The 16,080-nt window shown below is 46.8% G+C and overlaps 1 protein-coding gene across 2 annotated transcripts in view; it reads left to right on the top strand.

Moving 5' to 3' along the window:
• ASS1 (argininosuccinate synthase 1) overlaps positions 1 to 15,872 on the top strand; it is a 62,308-nt gene extending 46,436 nt beyond the window's left edge. For both annotated transcript variants that reach the window (XM_077284738.1, XM_077284737.1), the window contains exons 13-16: positions 6,268 to 6,399; positions 10,128 to 10,284; positions 11,677 to 11,742; positions 15,525 to 15,872. In XM_077284738.1, coding sequence (XP_077140853.1) covers positions 6,268 to 6,399; positions 10,128 to 10,284; positions 11,677 to 11,742; positions 15,525 to 15,576 — 407 coding nt within the window. In that variant the 3' untranslated portion in view covers positions 15,577 to 15,872. The remainder of the gene's footprint in view (positions 1 to 6,267; positions 6,400 to 10,127; positions 10,285 to 11,676; positions 11,743 to 15,524) is intronic.
• The last annotated feature ends 208 nt before the right edge of the window (positions 15,873 to 16,080 follow it).

Raw genomic sequence — 16,080 nt, 5'->3', positions numbered from 1 at the left:
GGTTTATTGGTTAATGATATAGTTTGGCCTTTGGTATTTTTAAAGTTTAATCCTATTTTTCCCTGGTGGTCTAGGGGAGTAAACAGGCTAATTAATCTTCCTTAGTGGACAGAGGGTACGAGCCCACGATAAAGAATTCCTGCAGGTTTGAAGCGTTCATCCCACAGCGGCCAGATCTTACAGCATAGTGGAAGGTATTTCTAGAAATCCCATGTCCACGATGTGTGCACAGACACCTGCGGCTCACCCGTGGAGACTGACATGTGGCGCGTCTTTCAAGACCGCAACATGTCAATTTCTCTCGAGAAGATGCTAGTCTCCGCAAAAGAAATTCCATCAATAGAAATGTATTGAATGCGGTAAATCCGCACGGTTCAGTGATCACATGCGGATCTACCTGCGTTCAATAGACAGCAGCGTATTGGACACAGCTAAAATACGCTGCATACAAAGCGCTGCTACTTCCGGATCATGGGCATATAGCCTAGGAGGTGGGTGGAAATGAACCTTGTCATCTAGGGTTGTGAAATGGGTTAATGGGAACATTCCCTAATGGGCTAGGGAAGATAATTGTTTAGTTGTAAAGTCCCTGATGGCCTAGGGCAAAGAAGGAGTAAATTTTAGTATAGTAAGGAAATATATTATAATTCCCTGGTTTTCCACAGAATAGAATGGGTTAATTCTAAAGCCCCTTGATATTTAAAGTTTCAAAAAGGGGGTTCAGATTATTCTCACTGGGGGTCTAAAGTGATATAGCGGCCCTTGTGGTCTAGAGTCATGGGTTAATGATAACATCCTCTAATGGTCTAGTGAAGAAAATGGGTAAATGTAATTTCTCTGGTGGTCTATGGTTGTGAAGGGGTTCATTTTATTCTCCTTGGCGGTCTAAGGTAATAAAGAGGTTGGTGTTAATGGTCCCTGTGGTCTTGTGAAAGGATTATTAGTAACATCCCTTAGTGGTCTAGGAATGGGTAACTGGAAATGCTTTGGTGGCCTAGAGTCATGGATGAGTTCATTTTATCCTACCTTGTAGCCTAACCTAATACCCTTGGGAGGCACCTGTAACATCCCTAGTGGTCTACAGAAAAGAATGGGTATGTAATTATCCTGGTGATCAAGGGGAGTGAAGGGTTACTGACAACATCCTTCTGTGGTCTATGGACTAGAAAGTGTTCACTTTTAGGTCCCTGGTGGTCTTGGGTAGAAAAAGCATAGATTATAATAACCCAATGATCCCGGGCACTGAAGAGTTTAATAGAAACATCCCTGGTGGCCTAGAGTGGTAATAGCTGCCACCAGGGATGTGGATTTGTCATCTCCGCTCAGTTCTGTCTATGGTCCGTATAGGAGTGGCTAGCAAGTTGGACCTGCGGGGTCCCAGGCATAGATCCCCGTGCAGCCCCTCTGATTGGTGTGACATCGCCCTTCCACCGCCGCCTCCTCTCTGCTCTATTTCTGCTCTCCGCTGTATAATGAGTTCCACTCGTCAGCTCGGATACAGCGGGGAACAACATGTTTATTCATCAAACGGTAACAATAATTCAGCCGAACGCCGAGCTTGTAACCGAGCCAAAAATCTGATAAATTACACCCCAAACACGAAAATATGAAGTGCTACCAAGTATAAGGAGCCGATGGGAAGGAGCAGCCGCAGAAACCCCCAGTTACCCTACTGTACTGTATGCCAGGACTCTACTGCTGAGCCGTGTATCTAATCTCATCATGTGTGATACTGTCTGCTGAGCTGTGTATCTAATCCTATCCTGTGTGATACCGTCTGCTGAGCTGTGTATCTAATCCTATCCTGTGTGATACCGTCTGCTGAGCTGTGTATCTAATCCTATCCTGTGTGATACCGTCTTCTGAGCTGTGTATCTAATCCTATCCTGTGTGATACCGTCTGCTGAGCTGTGTATCTAATCCTATCCTGTGTGATACCGTCTGCTGAGCTGTGTATCTAATCCTATCCTGTGTGATACTGTCTGCTGAGCTGTGTATCTAATCCTATCCTGTGTGATACCATCTGATGAGCTGTGTATTTAATCCTATCCTGTGTGATACTGTCTGCTGAGCTGTGTATCAAATCCTATCCTGCGTGATACTGTCTGCTGAGCTGTGTATCTAATCCTGTCCTGTGTGATACTGTCTGCTGAGCCGTGCAGTGCATCTAATCCCATCCTGTGTGATACTGTCTGCTGAGCCGTGCATCTAATCCTGTCCTGTATGATACTGTGTGCTGAGTTGTGTATCTAATCCCATGATGTGTGATACTGTCTGCTGAGTTGTGTATCTAATCCTATGATGTGTGATACTGTCTGCTGAGCTGTGTATCTAATCCTATCCTGTGTGATACCGTCTTCTGAGCTGTGTATCTAATCCTATCCTGTGTGATACCGTCTGCTGAGCTTTGTATCTAATCCTATCCTGTGTGATACTGTCTGCTAAGCCGTGTATCTAATCCTATCCTGTGTGATACTGTCTGCTGAGCCTTGTATCTAATCCTATCCTGTGTGATACTGTCTGCTAAGCCATGTATCTAATCTTATCCTGTGTGATACTGTCTGCTGAGCCTTGTATCTAATCCTATCCTGTGTGATACTGTCTGCTAAGCCATGTATCTAATCTTATCCTGTGTGATACTGTCTGCTGAGCTGTGTATTTAATCCTATCCTGTGTGATACCATCTGATGAGCTGTGTATCTAATCCTATCCTGTGTGATACCATCTGATGAGCTGTGTATTTAATGCTATCCTGTGTGATACTGTCTGCTGAGCTGTGTATCTAATCCTATCCTGCGTGATACTGTCTGCTGAGCTGTGTATCTAATCCTGTCCTGTGTGATAGTCTGCTGAGCCGTGCAGTGCATCTAATCCCATCCTGTGTGATACTGTCTGCTGAGCCGTGCATCTAATCCTGTCCTGTATGATACTGTGTGCTGAGTTGTGTATCTAATCCCATGATGTGTGATACTGTCTGCTGAGTTGTGTATCTAATCCCATGATGTGTGATACTGTCTGCTGAGTTGTGTATCTAATCCTATGATGTGTGATACTGTCTGCTGAGCCGTGAATGTAATCCTATCCTGTGTGATACTGTCTACTGAGCCGTGTATCTAATCCCATGATGTGTGATACTGTCTGCGATACTGTGCTCTGATCACACATATGACAGGCGTGTTCCCGCACGCAGCCATGTTTGCGGGGTGCAGCGGTGAGGCAGCCGCGTGTTCTGGGGCCGTGTCACTTCGCCGCCATCCTCTCGTGCTGGCGGGGGGCTGCGCCTCCAGTGCTGTCAGCGGCTTCAGCGCACTTTCTTTTAACTGTTGACAGATGTCATAGCAGAGAAAACATGTAAACAAGAACCCCCACCATCCGCTGCCGAGAGGGACGATCACACAACAGCAAGCGGTGTGGATGGCAGCGCCAGGAATGGTCATGGGCCCCCACACCTGCACATGTTCCAGGGTACTGGGGCCCTACAATATCCGGGCTGTCAGCAAGACAGACCCCAGTGTTTATATACATGGATCAGGAGCACACAGAATAGGATTAGATACACAGCTCAGCAGACAATATCATTCAGGATAGGATTAGATACACAGCTCAGCAGACCATATCATACAGGATAGGATTAGATACACCGCTCAGCAGACAGTATCACACAGGATAGAATTAGATACACAGCTCAGTAGACATTATCACACAGGATAGGATTAGATGCAGCTCAGCAGACAGTATCACACAGGATAGGATTAGATACAAGGCTCAGCAGACGGTATCACACAGGATAGGATTAGATACACAGCTCAGCAGATAGTATCACACAGGATAGGATTAGATACACAGCTTAGCAGACAGTATCACACAGGTTAGGATTAGATGCAGCTCAGCAGCATGCTGCCTCTGGTCCCGGCTGTCTCCCTTCCCTCATGCTCGGACCTGTCATCGCTCTCCATTACCAGCACTTCATTTTGCACAGAATTTCCAGGACTGTAAAGGGAGTAATTTTGGAGACAGTAGAAATGAGAAGATGTCGCCCTGCTCGCCTGCAGATTACTTGGTTGGTTTGCCTCTTGACGACTCCCGTCCATAAGGCTACTTTCACACATCAGGTTTTTGCCGTCAGGCTAAATCCAGCTAATTTTCAAAAAACCAGATCAGGTGAATGTTGCCTCCGGATCAGGTTTTTTTCCCATAGACTTGTATTAGTACTGGATTGCATCGGATGACATTGCATTTTGTCCGGTTTTCGCCGGATCCGGCAAATCTGCCGCTTCCGGTTTCTTGAAAAAATGTCCATTGCAACGCTTTTTTGTCTCCGGCTGTTTGCTACAATGAAAGCCTATGGGAGCCGGAAGGTACCGGTTACGGAAAAAGGCGGATCCGGAGGCCTGATCCGTTTTTTTAAACTGAGCATGCTCCAATTTTTTTTGTTATCCAATACTCTAGATAGGCTAGCCAGATCCGTCAAAAAAACGGATCCGTCGCATCAGTTTTTCACAATCTGCGCCGGATCCAGTTTTTCCAACATTCGCCGGATTTAGCCTGACACTGAAAACCTGATGTGTGAAAGTAGCCTTATAAACTTTCAGGATGAGGGTTACACCCGAGCTGTGCCCCCACGGTCCCCAGCTGCTGGGCTGTCTCTATGGTATGGACTGTGGCACCTCTGGCACATGGCGAGCGGGCAGGGCTGCAGTTACCCCATCCATGGCGCAGACCATCAGTCGCCCGTGTTGCACTGCGACTCTCATCCTTCAGAGAAAGTCACATGAGGCTCCGGCCACCAGAGGGTAAAGGGGCCTGTACTGAATGGCTTTCTGGCCTCACTCACTGCAGGAGCCGATGAGGACAAGGGAACCGAGCTGAGCTGCAATACAGGACACAACCTGTGGACAGAGGTGGCGCTGTTTGAGGAATAAAGCAGCTATTGTTTTTAGAATTTTGTGCAATCTATTTAAAACTAGAGTGTAGGGTATGACATCTCTGGGGCAACTTTAAATATATAGAAAGAGAGTGATCTCTTAAGGGATTTCCTGCCTTTGGAGACTATTTTTTTTTTATCTACAGTGTATATATATATTTGGGGCTAAAAATCATTTTTGCAATTTGTTTTCAATGTATTATTATTCAATAAACCTTTCTCGCTGTTTGCCTCCTATAGCCTCTGTGTTACACTGTCTACTGCTGGTGAGTTACCCGAGAATCTGTCAGCGAGCTCATTCTGAGGGCCCACTGGGACAGTTTCTACTTTTATCTGTTTGTTTTTCTGAGCTCCTCTCAGCTGATCTATGACCACATCAAAGATGAATGTGCAGGGAAACAAAGCGCCTGGAAAAGCAAAACGATGCAACATTTTTAACTAAACCCAATTGCAAAACTGATTTTTGGCTGAAAATTCATGCAGTTCAGTAAAAACAACTGCGAGTCCCTAAACTCCTTTTGAAAGGGGAAATGACACGTCCTGCCCCGATCAGGCTGGATCACAGGCCCGGATGGCTTTCTTATGTTTTCCACCGTCCTCCCTGCCGCCTCTCCAGACCGGCGCTGGCGGCTCAGAACCCAGCAAGTTACAGGCTTCGTGTCCAACATAGTTTAACATTGTTCTGACAGGCGGAGAATTAACCTGTCACTCCGCTCGGCTGCCTTCCAAAGCCGGCGGACACTTATCTAAATGAGCAGTTATCCTTGAGAGGGAGATACTTTCAGCTTTGTTGCCTGGCGTATCGCTCTCCATCACGGCGTGAGCCGGCGCTGCTTCCAATCACGGCTGTTTTAAATAGTATTATTTCCTAAGCGCTTATGCTTGGCCGAAAGTGAGAGTGAAGTAGGGGAATAAAGGGAGGGGAGGCGGGGAGGGGGGTCCATACAGAACTGTTATTTCAGGCCCTTCTCCTCCATGCCTCCTCTCCTTCTCCTTGGCTTTAATTACAGCCTTTCTGCGGGAGTCCGGTGGGCTAGAGACGGTGAAGCGATCAGTTCTTGAAACCTGTCATTTCAGCCTCTTCAAAAAAAGAGGAATCTACACATTTTCACCACAAGGTGCGAAGTGGTCTGTCTTTGCCCCCAGCGGGGTAGTAATGACACACACACTTTGCTGCAAGCTGAGAGTGAATGAAGTCCGTCTGCAGCTCTGCTGTCACGGGCCTCATTAATGGTGTCATTTGACAGCAATTTGGGCTTCATGTATCCTTGTCTTTATTATTTTTTTTCTCTATTTTTTTTTTCCTCTCTCCCTCCCCCTGCCTGGGAAAAACATCTGACTAGGTATCTACGAGACGCCAGCAGGAACCATACTGCACCACGCTCACTTAGACATCGAGACGTTCACCATGGACCGCGAGGTGCGGAAGATCAAGCAGGGGCTGTCGCTGAGGTTCTCCGAGCAGGTCTACAATGGTAGGTGACCCGTGCCTCGCCCGTGTTACCCGTGTCACTGACGCGATAATAGGGTGATAACATCGTAGAGCAGCGCCCCTTGTAATTTCTGCACACCAGCAATGCAGACTATGGGGATTAAAGAAAAGCTTCACACAAAGCTCAACGTGAAGATGCACATATAGGTGATCTAAAATGTCACAATGATAAATATAATATTGGTTGGAGATCTGGTTGGTAAACTGAGAAATGCATTGCCATAGAGAAACAAAGTGAGATTCTGCCTGCAGCCACCACTAGGGGGAGCGCTCTGTATGCAGAGATACATGATAAGATTCTGCCTGCAGCCACCACTAGGGGGAGCTCCCTGTATACAGAGATACATAATAAGATTCTGTCTGCAGCCACCACTAGGGGGAGCGCTCTGTATGCAGAGATAAATGATAAGATTCTGTCTGCAGCCACCACTAGGGGGAGCTCCCTGTATACAGAGATACATGATAAGATTCTGTCTGCAGCCACCACTAGGGGGAGCTCCCTGCATACAGAGATACATAATAAGATTCTGTCTGCAGCCACCACTAGGGGGAGCGCTCTGTATGCAGAGATAAATGATAAGATTCTGTCTGCAGCCACCACTAGGGGGAGCTCCCTGTATACAGAGATACATGATAAGATTCTGCCTGCAGCCACCACTAGGGGGAGCTCCCTGTATACAGAGATACATAATAAGATTCTGTCTGCAGCCACCACTAGGGGGAGGTACCTGTATACAGAGATACATGATAAGATTCTGCCTGCAGCCACCACTAGGGGGAGCTCCCTGTATACAGAGATACATGATAAGATTCTGCCTGCAGCCACCACTAGGGGGAGCTCCCTGTATACAGAGATACATGATAAGATTCTGCCTGCAGCTACCACTAGGAGGAGCTACTTGTATACAGAGATACATGATAAGGTTCTGTCTGTAGCCACCAGTAGGGGGAGCTCCCTGTATACAGAGATACATGATAAGGTTCTGTCTGTAGCCACCAGTAGGGGGAGCTCCCTGTATACAGAGATACATGATAAGGTTCTGTCTGTAGCCACCAGTAGGGGGATCTACTTGTATACAGAGATACATGATAAGGTTCTGTCTGTAGCCACCAGTAGGGGGAGCTCCCTGTATACAGAGATACATAAGATCCTGTCTGCAGCCACCACTAGGGGGAGCTCCCTGTATACAGAGATACATGATAAGATTCTGCCTGCAGCCACCACTAGGGGGAGCTCCCTGTATACAGAGATGCATGATAAGATTCTGTCTGTAGCCACCAGTAGAGGGAGCTCCCTGTGTACAGAGATACATGATAAGGTTCTATCTGCAGCCACCACTAGGGGGAGCTCCCTGTGTACAGATATACATAAGATCCTTTTTGCAGCCACCATTAGGGGGAGCACCCTGTATACAGAGATACATGATAAGATTCTGTCTGCAGCCACCACTAGGGGGAGCTCCCTGTATACAGAGATACATGATAAGATTCTGTCTGCAGCCACCACTAGGGGGAGGTCCCTGTATACAGAGATACAAGACAACATTCTGCTGCCACCACTAGGGGGCGCTCACTGCATACAGAGATACATATGAATGTACCTTCAGTCTGTTGATGTTTCACAGCGACTCCCAGAGCAGGCACAATAGTCAAATGATTAGAGATAAGCAAATATAACGATCGCCAAATCTGAATGTGCCTTATTCGTGTCATATTTATACCATATTTGTGCCGAATTTATGTTTGATAATCATTTCCGAACATATTTGCTCATCTGTACTCCCATTGACTCCAATGGCGTTCGACTATGTTCGGCGAATATTGCAAATATGGCAATGGTAATCTGAATGGAAGCAATGAGAAATGTGGTGGTTTGAAGGAGAAAAAAATAATAAAAGCTGTATTTGTTTATTTATTCTTCTTATTGATTTCGATCAATATTGTCAAAATGAATAAATCAAGTGAAAATAAATGAGAAAGCAGTTTGGCCAGATATGAATTGAGTTTCATAGACAAGTCACACAGGATCAGAAAAACATGGCTGCTTTCTCCAAAAACTATGCCCCCCTGTCCACAGGTTGTGTGTGGTACTGCAGCTGAGACTAATTCACATCAATGAATCTGAAATATCCTACACAACCCAGGGTCAGACGTGGTGCTCCTTGAAATAAGCAAACAAGTTATATAAAAAGAATATGTTGTACAGACTCTTTAAATAAAACAAAACCTCCTGAAAACCATATGGTCCTCCCCTGCTGTTAAATTAACCATCCTTTTTCAGGCCTAAACATTATGACTGCCACTAGGTGGCATTGCCCAGATTGCTGAGTGGCAGCCATTGTCCACTGGTACTACAGGTGACAAGCCCTGTGGGAGCTTGAATTTTGGCCATACTGGTTGTCGCCCCCAGCATTCCCTAGGAAAGATACAGCTAAGCAAGGTGGATGTGCCTTCTTAAAGAAGCACTATCATCAAAGTTTTATCCTTTCAATACACTGCAATTATCATATTATATTGCACTGTGTACTTACAATTGTCCATTTTGCCTTTCTACCCAGTAAATTCTTCTCTTTTGTCTGCTCTATGTAGAAACAGGAAGTGTCTTGTGCTTGCAGAAATCATTCCCCTATTCACCTCCTGACCCAATTGCTCCCTCCCCCTGCCATTGACTTTTGCTGTGACTTATGACTCATACAGGGAAAATTGTCCTCCTGTTTCTACATAGAGCTTAGAAGGATTCAGCTCGTCAGTTATTAATCACGTGATGTCATAGACCTAATGGAAACCTGAAGAATTAAGTGGGTAGAAAAGCAAAAAGATCAATTGTAAGTGCACGTTGCTGTATAATAGGATGATTGCTATATATTCATGGGATACAAATTTGGTTGGGAGGAGTGCTTCTTTAAGGCCTTTTTCCTTTTACAAAAATGAAGCCCCTTTAATGTTAATGCTCCAGTTGCACGGTTAGTTGATGACGTCTGCATAGCCCAGGGGAACGGCCGGAGATTTAGGGACAGATGTGCTCTGGTATTCCTTTCCCGGAAGGAAAGTTGAAGTCCTTTCTTCTGCCTGTGACTAATGTTACCTTCGGAGAATGCTATGGAAGGTGAGCTCACCTGAGCCGGCTCCCAGCGCACACGTCCATATGGTCTCTGATTCCTGACCCTGATAAGGCGCGGGGTCAGGCCGCAGCCTGGCGTCTTTCATGCAGGGAGCAGAGTTATCCTGTGCGGCCCCAACACTGCCTATAGATCCCGGCTTTTCTAGAATTACCATCCAAACGTTTCAAGTCACCGCCGCGGTTCCTCCTGCGGTTCACGGACGTCGATAATTAGAGCACACAGCGCAGTCATGCATGAAAGACGGGAAGTTATCAGGAGCGATCTCCAGCAAATAACCCGCGCTCACATTTCATGACAAAGAAAAAATAATCACTACCCCTCAATTTACGTAAAGTTAGTATTGGTAAAATTCCCAAAATCCGGCGTGCCATTCTGGACTATTGAGCTTACTGGACAATTGGATCTGATTTATTACTCTATACAGATGGCTCTTTTTCCAGAAAATGGTGGTAGTGCTTAGTACATCACATTGTATGAATGGACCACCAGGCCACATGAGCAAATGCCCCATTTTCCAAGCTGCCTGCTCTGTCCTCTTAGTGTCTGTAACCACTCTGGCCTGATCAATGCCCTGGTCTCATTTCTGCAGGTTTCTGGTACAGCCCTGAGTGCGAGTTCGTCCGTACCTGTATCTCCAAATCTCAGGAGCAGGTGGAAGGCAAAGTGCAGGTGTCTGTCCTGAAGGGGCAAGTTTATGTGCTGGGCCGTGAGTCACCGCAGTCTCTGTATAACGAGGAGTTGGTCAGGTAAGACCCCATCTGAAATTGTCTGGGTGCTACCATCACTTCTGATCATTGCCTCATTACATTGCAGGAAGCTGCAGTATAGAAAACGCCCAGATTTGCAGTTATCTGCTCCTCTCAATAAAATCTGTGGGGGGGGGGCGGCTCCAGACTACCTAAGGGTCAATCTGTGTAGTCTGACCCCGCCCCATGACATGTATTGTGCTGCTGGAGTCGTGCCCTGATAACACTAGAGTTTGGCCATATACTGAGGCCGCCAAAAACCACACTGACATGTGTCAATACAATATTCAAGCTGATTGTTAATGCCTGTACAATTTAGCAGATAAACCGCAGTTTTACCTCTAAAGTAGTGTGGCCGTTACCAAATTGCAAAAGGCAATTTTGACACAAGAGGATCGGATTGTGCATAGGGCCAGTGTAGGCAACAGTGTAGCTACCAAGTCGGCCACGATCCCCGAGGGCCTTATTATCTTTGGACAGGCCTGCCAAGAGTAAGGGCAGCGCTGCCTGAAGCCGATACCCCACCTGTATTTATTTTACCTGAGCTCTCATATTATCTCCACCATACCCCATCCCTCCTCCCATCTGTTTCCAAATCAGCAGCTTCTGCATCCGAATCCAGCCCCTCTCATTATGTCACTTTCGCTCTCTCTCGGGGAGATTAGATGAATAAAGTGAAAAGAGGAGAAAAAAAATACCAACAACTCGCTAAAGCGAGCGCGATCAGTGGAGAGCTGGCTTTTATACTCGCTGCGGCTCCAACCATTTTGCCTTTCTTCTTCATGACTTTTGCATCTTTGCTTTGAAAGCTTTTGAATGACAGCGTAACGGGATGCAGGGGGAACGAGCGCGCCGTTGCAACCAGCGCCGGGTGGAAATGCCTCCGCTCAGTGGGTATAAAGTAATGTAATTATAGAGCAGGGCACAGTCACTTCAATGAGCAAAAATAAAAGGCGACGCTTTTCTTCTGTGTCTTTCCTTCATACTTTACTTTCACGTCAGGGGAGGTAAAATCGTTCTGGGAGCGGTTTTTTTGGTGGTAATTTCTATGATGGGGGTAGGAGCAGTGCTGGCAGGGCACGCCGGCGGTTCGCTTTTACAATTCCCATGTTTCAATCTCCCCGTAATTGTAAGTTTGATATTAACAGCGAGTAGGGAACGGTAGGGACATAGAGATGGGAAAAGAGGGGCAGGGGGCATCTTAAAGGACCTTACTTTTATATGTGGACGCCATTGTTATCCGACTTTCCCAGAATTTTGAGTAGCCAGCTTTGTTTGCTTTGCTTTGATCAACCTCTGTCCCTACATCAGGGTCAGTTGCAGACCTGACAACCTAGGGTCAGTTGCAGATCTGACAACCTGGGGTACTGACACTCCTCTTTCTCTCCGCAGCATGGACAAGCAGGGAGATTACGAGCCGTGTGACGCGTCTGGATTCATCAGGATTAATGCTGTCAGGTGAGGCCCATTCATTTTTTGGAGGGGGCGTACGTCTGCTGCCATTTAGGGTATGTGCACACGCTGCGGATTTTGCTGCGGATCCGCAGCAGTTTCCCATGAGTTTACAGTACAATGTAAACCTATGGGAAACAAAATCCGCAGTGCACATGCTGCAGAAAAAAACGCGCGGAAACGCAGCGGTTTATTTTCCGCAGCATGTCAATTCTTTTTGCGGATTCCGCTGCGGGTTTCCACCTGGGCCAATAAAAATCTGCAGGTGAAAACCCACAGAGGAAACCGCAAAAGAAACCGCGATAAATCCGCAGTGAAAACCGCAGCGGTTTTTCACTGCGGATTTAGCAAATCCGCTGCGGAAAATTCCGCATTGGAATCCGCAACGTGTGCACTTAGCCTTAAAGCGTTATCCTGGTTGCTAGGCAACAAGGATATGGGATGAGTCTGATGGTGATAGCCTGGAGTAGTCACACATGACAACCAATCAGGTTCAAGCTTTCACTCTTCCGACGCAGGTTAGGAGTTACCTCACTGGTTGTTAGGACGACATGTCCAGGTCTTATCAATCACTGCAGCCGTGCCAACACTTTCCGTAGCTCCTGTATAAAACACTGCCTTGTCTCCTTCAGTCTCGTCCATACCGGACCCCCTCCTTCACATTTATTCTGTTTCCAATACATTAGGTTTCATGTGTCAAACTCCTCTACTAGGCCTCGTCTCCCATAGCGACCAGTCAGAGGGCAGCTGTCATTTCTTACCTTGCTCTGTTACCTGTGCTGTGATTGGTTGCTGCTATTATTTGGGTTTGTTATTTCGTAGGTCTTAGCAATCAATCACAGCGGAGTTTTACAGAGCAAGATGAGAAATGAAAGCTGCCATCTTATTGGTTTCTAGGGGAGATGAGGCCGATTACATGGATTTGACAAATGTAGTCCAATATATGTGTAGACGAGAATAAAGCTGAGGGTTTTATGATGAAGGGGTCCAGTAATCATGATATTGAAGGAAGCAAGTTAATCAACAGCTGAAAGTAGGCAAAGTTACCTGTTGGTGACTGCAAAAATTCCAGGATCACACAGAGCTGACCACAATCAAACTTAAAACGGCTTTTAATAGAGGTAGAGAGCCCCTTTAACGTGTTTTATAAAGTGCCCTCCACGCGGAGGTGAATGGATCCAAACACTTACCTCGATTTATCACCATACATAGGTTAATAGTTACTAATACATTTGTACCACCACCTCCACACCACCCATATATGTGCTATATGGAGAAAAGTACTGGGCCCCACATCTTAATCACTAAATTCCAGTTTCTTTTCCGGTATCATTGTCCTTGGTGTAAAGCATCCAGCCCTGTCCCCTGCCTCGAGTATAACATCCGGCCCCATTGCCCCCAGTGTATAACGTGCGGCCCCAGAGTATAACATCCGGTCCAATTGCCCCTGGTGTATCCCACCCAGCCCTATTGCCTGTCGGAGTATAACGTCTGGCCCCATTGTCGCCGATGTATCGCATCCGGCCCCATTGTCCCCAATGTATCGCATCCGGCCCCATTGTCCCCGGTGTATGACATCCGGCCCCATTGTCCCCGATGTATCGCATCCGGCCCCATTGTCGCCGATGTATCGCATCCGGCCCCATTGTCCCCAATGTATCGCATCCGGCCCCATTGTCCCCGGTGTATGACATCCGGCCCCATTGTCGCCGATGTATCGCATCCGGCCCCATTGTCCCCAATGTATCGCATCCGGCCCCATTGTCCCCGGTGTATGACATCCGGCCCCATTGTCCCCGATGTATCGCATCTGGCCCCATTGTCCCCGATGTATCGCATCCGGCCCCATTGTCCCCGATGTATCACATCCAGCCCCATTGTCCCCGGTGTATCGCATCCGGCCCCATTGTCCCCGATGTATCACATCCGGCCCCATTGTCCCCGGTGTATAACATCCGGCCACATTGTCCCTGGTGTATCGCATCCGGCCCCATTGTCCCTGGTGTATAGCATCCAACCCGGTTGCCTGTCGGAGTATAACATCTGGCTCCATTGTCCCTGGTGTATAACATCCAGCCCTATTGCCTGTCGGAGTATAACGTCCAGCCCCATTGTCCCTGGTGTATCGCATCCGGCCCTGTTGCCTGTCGGAGTATAACATCCAGCCCTATTGCCTGTCGGAGTATAACGTCCGGCCCCATTGTCCCCGGTGTATCGCATCCAGCCCCATTGTCCCTGGTGTATCGCATCCGGCCCCATTGTCCCCGGTGTATCAATAATAATAGTGCTGTGCAAAAGTTTTAGGCAGGTGTGGAATAAATGCTGTAGAGTTAGAAGCGTCAACATATAGAAGTGTTACAATAAGCTATTAAACAATTAACAAAATGCAAAGTGATTGAACAAAAGAGAAATTTAAATCCCATCAGTATCTGGTGACCGCCCGTCGCCTCCATCATCAGTATCTGGTGACCGTCCGTCGCCGCCATGATCAGTATCTGGTGACCGCCTGTCGCCTCCATCATCAGTATCTGGTGACCGTCTGTCGCCTCCATCATCAGTATCTGGTGACCGCCCGTCACCTCCTTCATCAGTATCTGGTGACTGCCCGTCGCCTCCTTCATCAGTATCTAGTGACCGCCCATTACCTCCATCATCACTATCTGGTGACTGCCCATCGACTCCAACACTTCTTCTCCTCACTTGCACACAGGTTATGAAGGAACTCCGCAGAAGGTTTTGCTAAACATCTTGGAGAACTGACCACAGATCTTCTGTGTATGAGGCTTGTGCAGATCCTTCAGTCTCTTCATGTGATCCCAGGCAGACTGGATGATGTGAGATCGGGGCTCTGTGGGGCCGGATCATCACTTCCTGGACTCCTCATTATTGATGACATTAGTTGGATCTTGGGGTTGTTTGGAGCCATTCCGATGCCTCCCTGTTGGTATTACATAATGGGGTAGTATCTGCTGGGATTTCTGAACATTCAGGACATCATTAAATCCTGACCAAATCCCTGTTTGCTGTAAGGCAGCCCTAGACTTTTAGGACCCTTATGATAATGCAGCAGATGAAAGACATAATGAAGTCCTCAAGCAGCGCCGAGTTTCCTTGGCCGACCACTGTGTCTCCAGGTCCTCAGCATTGTCCATTTCCTGGTGCTACTCCAGTAGCATGTCATGAACCCCAGTGTGTTTGCCTGGGAGACACCTTGCTGATGCAGTGTAACTACCTGTTTGGTAAAATGGTTTATTCATACACACGACTCTAATCCTACAAAATCCCTGACTGTACAAGTGACCTAGAAGAAATGATGAAGGCGACAGGCGGCACCAGATACTGATGGGATTTACCACTCTCTTTTCTTCATTCACTTTGCATTTTGTGAATTGATAAACTATTAACAATTCTTCTATTTCTGAAAGCTTCTTCCTCTGCAGCATTTTTTTCTATAGCTGCTGTACTGCAGGTCTGAATGACCACGCTGATAGGGTTAACCCTGTCAGGTCCTGTATGAGGTCTCATAGGGTTCCCGCAGCATTTACATAAAAGGCTTTCTCTCCATTAATTGACTGTGATCTGCATTCACCTTTGTGTCCTCCAAGGCGTTTTGGAAGAATAATACCCCCCTCCCCAAAGGACTCCGCATCCATAATAAAGCGCTTACCTGACTTATTAACAAAAAAATTGACCTTGTAACTCGTTGCCATTGATTTACATGAATGACATCGACCTTTCGCTAATTTACTTTTTCCCTCCCCCACCTTTGTTTTCTTCTCTTTCTACAGATTAAAAGAATATCACCGATTAGGGAAGAAGGTCACAGCTCCTGCGAAATAAGAACAGGAAGAAAAGGAAAAAAAGAAAGAAAAGAAACAAAGCCGCGGCGATAGAAGAGGAGAGCGGCGGCTGCCTGCGTCTTATCCTCATCCCGTCTCTCCTTCCTCTCACTGATTGGTCGCCGTGATCAATGAAAATGTTTAGCGCAGTAAATCGCAGGTTACATGAGTCTACGAGCAGCAATTACCAGGAGGTTGTGCAGGACGGAAGGGGTTAACAGCGCTGATATTAAAGGAAATCATTTCTGTAGAGTCAATTAAAAATAAATAAAAGCTGTGTATTCAGCAAGATTGTAAGCGACGGTGGCTTTGGTGTGTTACTGACAGGTAATGGGCTGTGCGGAAGATTACAGCACAAAGCTGCGGTGTATTAAGAGTACAGGAACAAGGGGATTTCAAGTAGAGGTACATGACACATAAATAAAGTAGCAGAATAGTGAGTGCAGCTCTGGGGTATAATACAGGATGTAACTCAGGATCAGTAATGTACTGTATGTACACACTG

Source organism: Ranitomeya variabilis, chromosome 2 (genome assembly GCF_051348905.1).
Source record: "Ranitomeya variabilis isolate aRanVar5 chromosome 2, aRanVar5.hap1, whole genome shotgun sequence".
In the NCBI taxonomy this organism is placed as follows: Eukaryota; Metazoa; Chordata; class Amphibia; order Anura; family Dendrobatidae; genus Ranitomeya; species Ranitomeya variabilis.
This window is presented reverse-complemented; position numbering and strand designations above follow the sequence as displayed.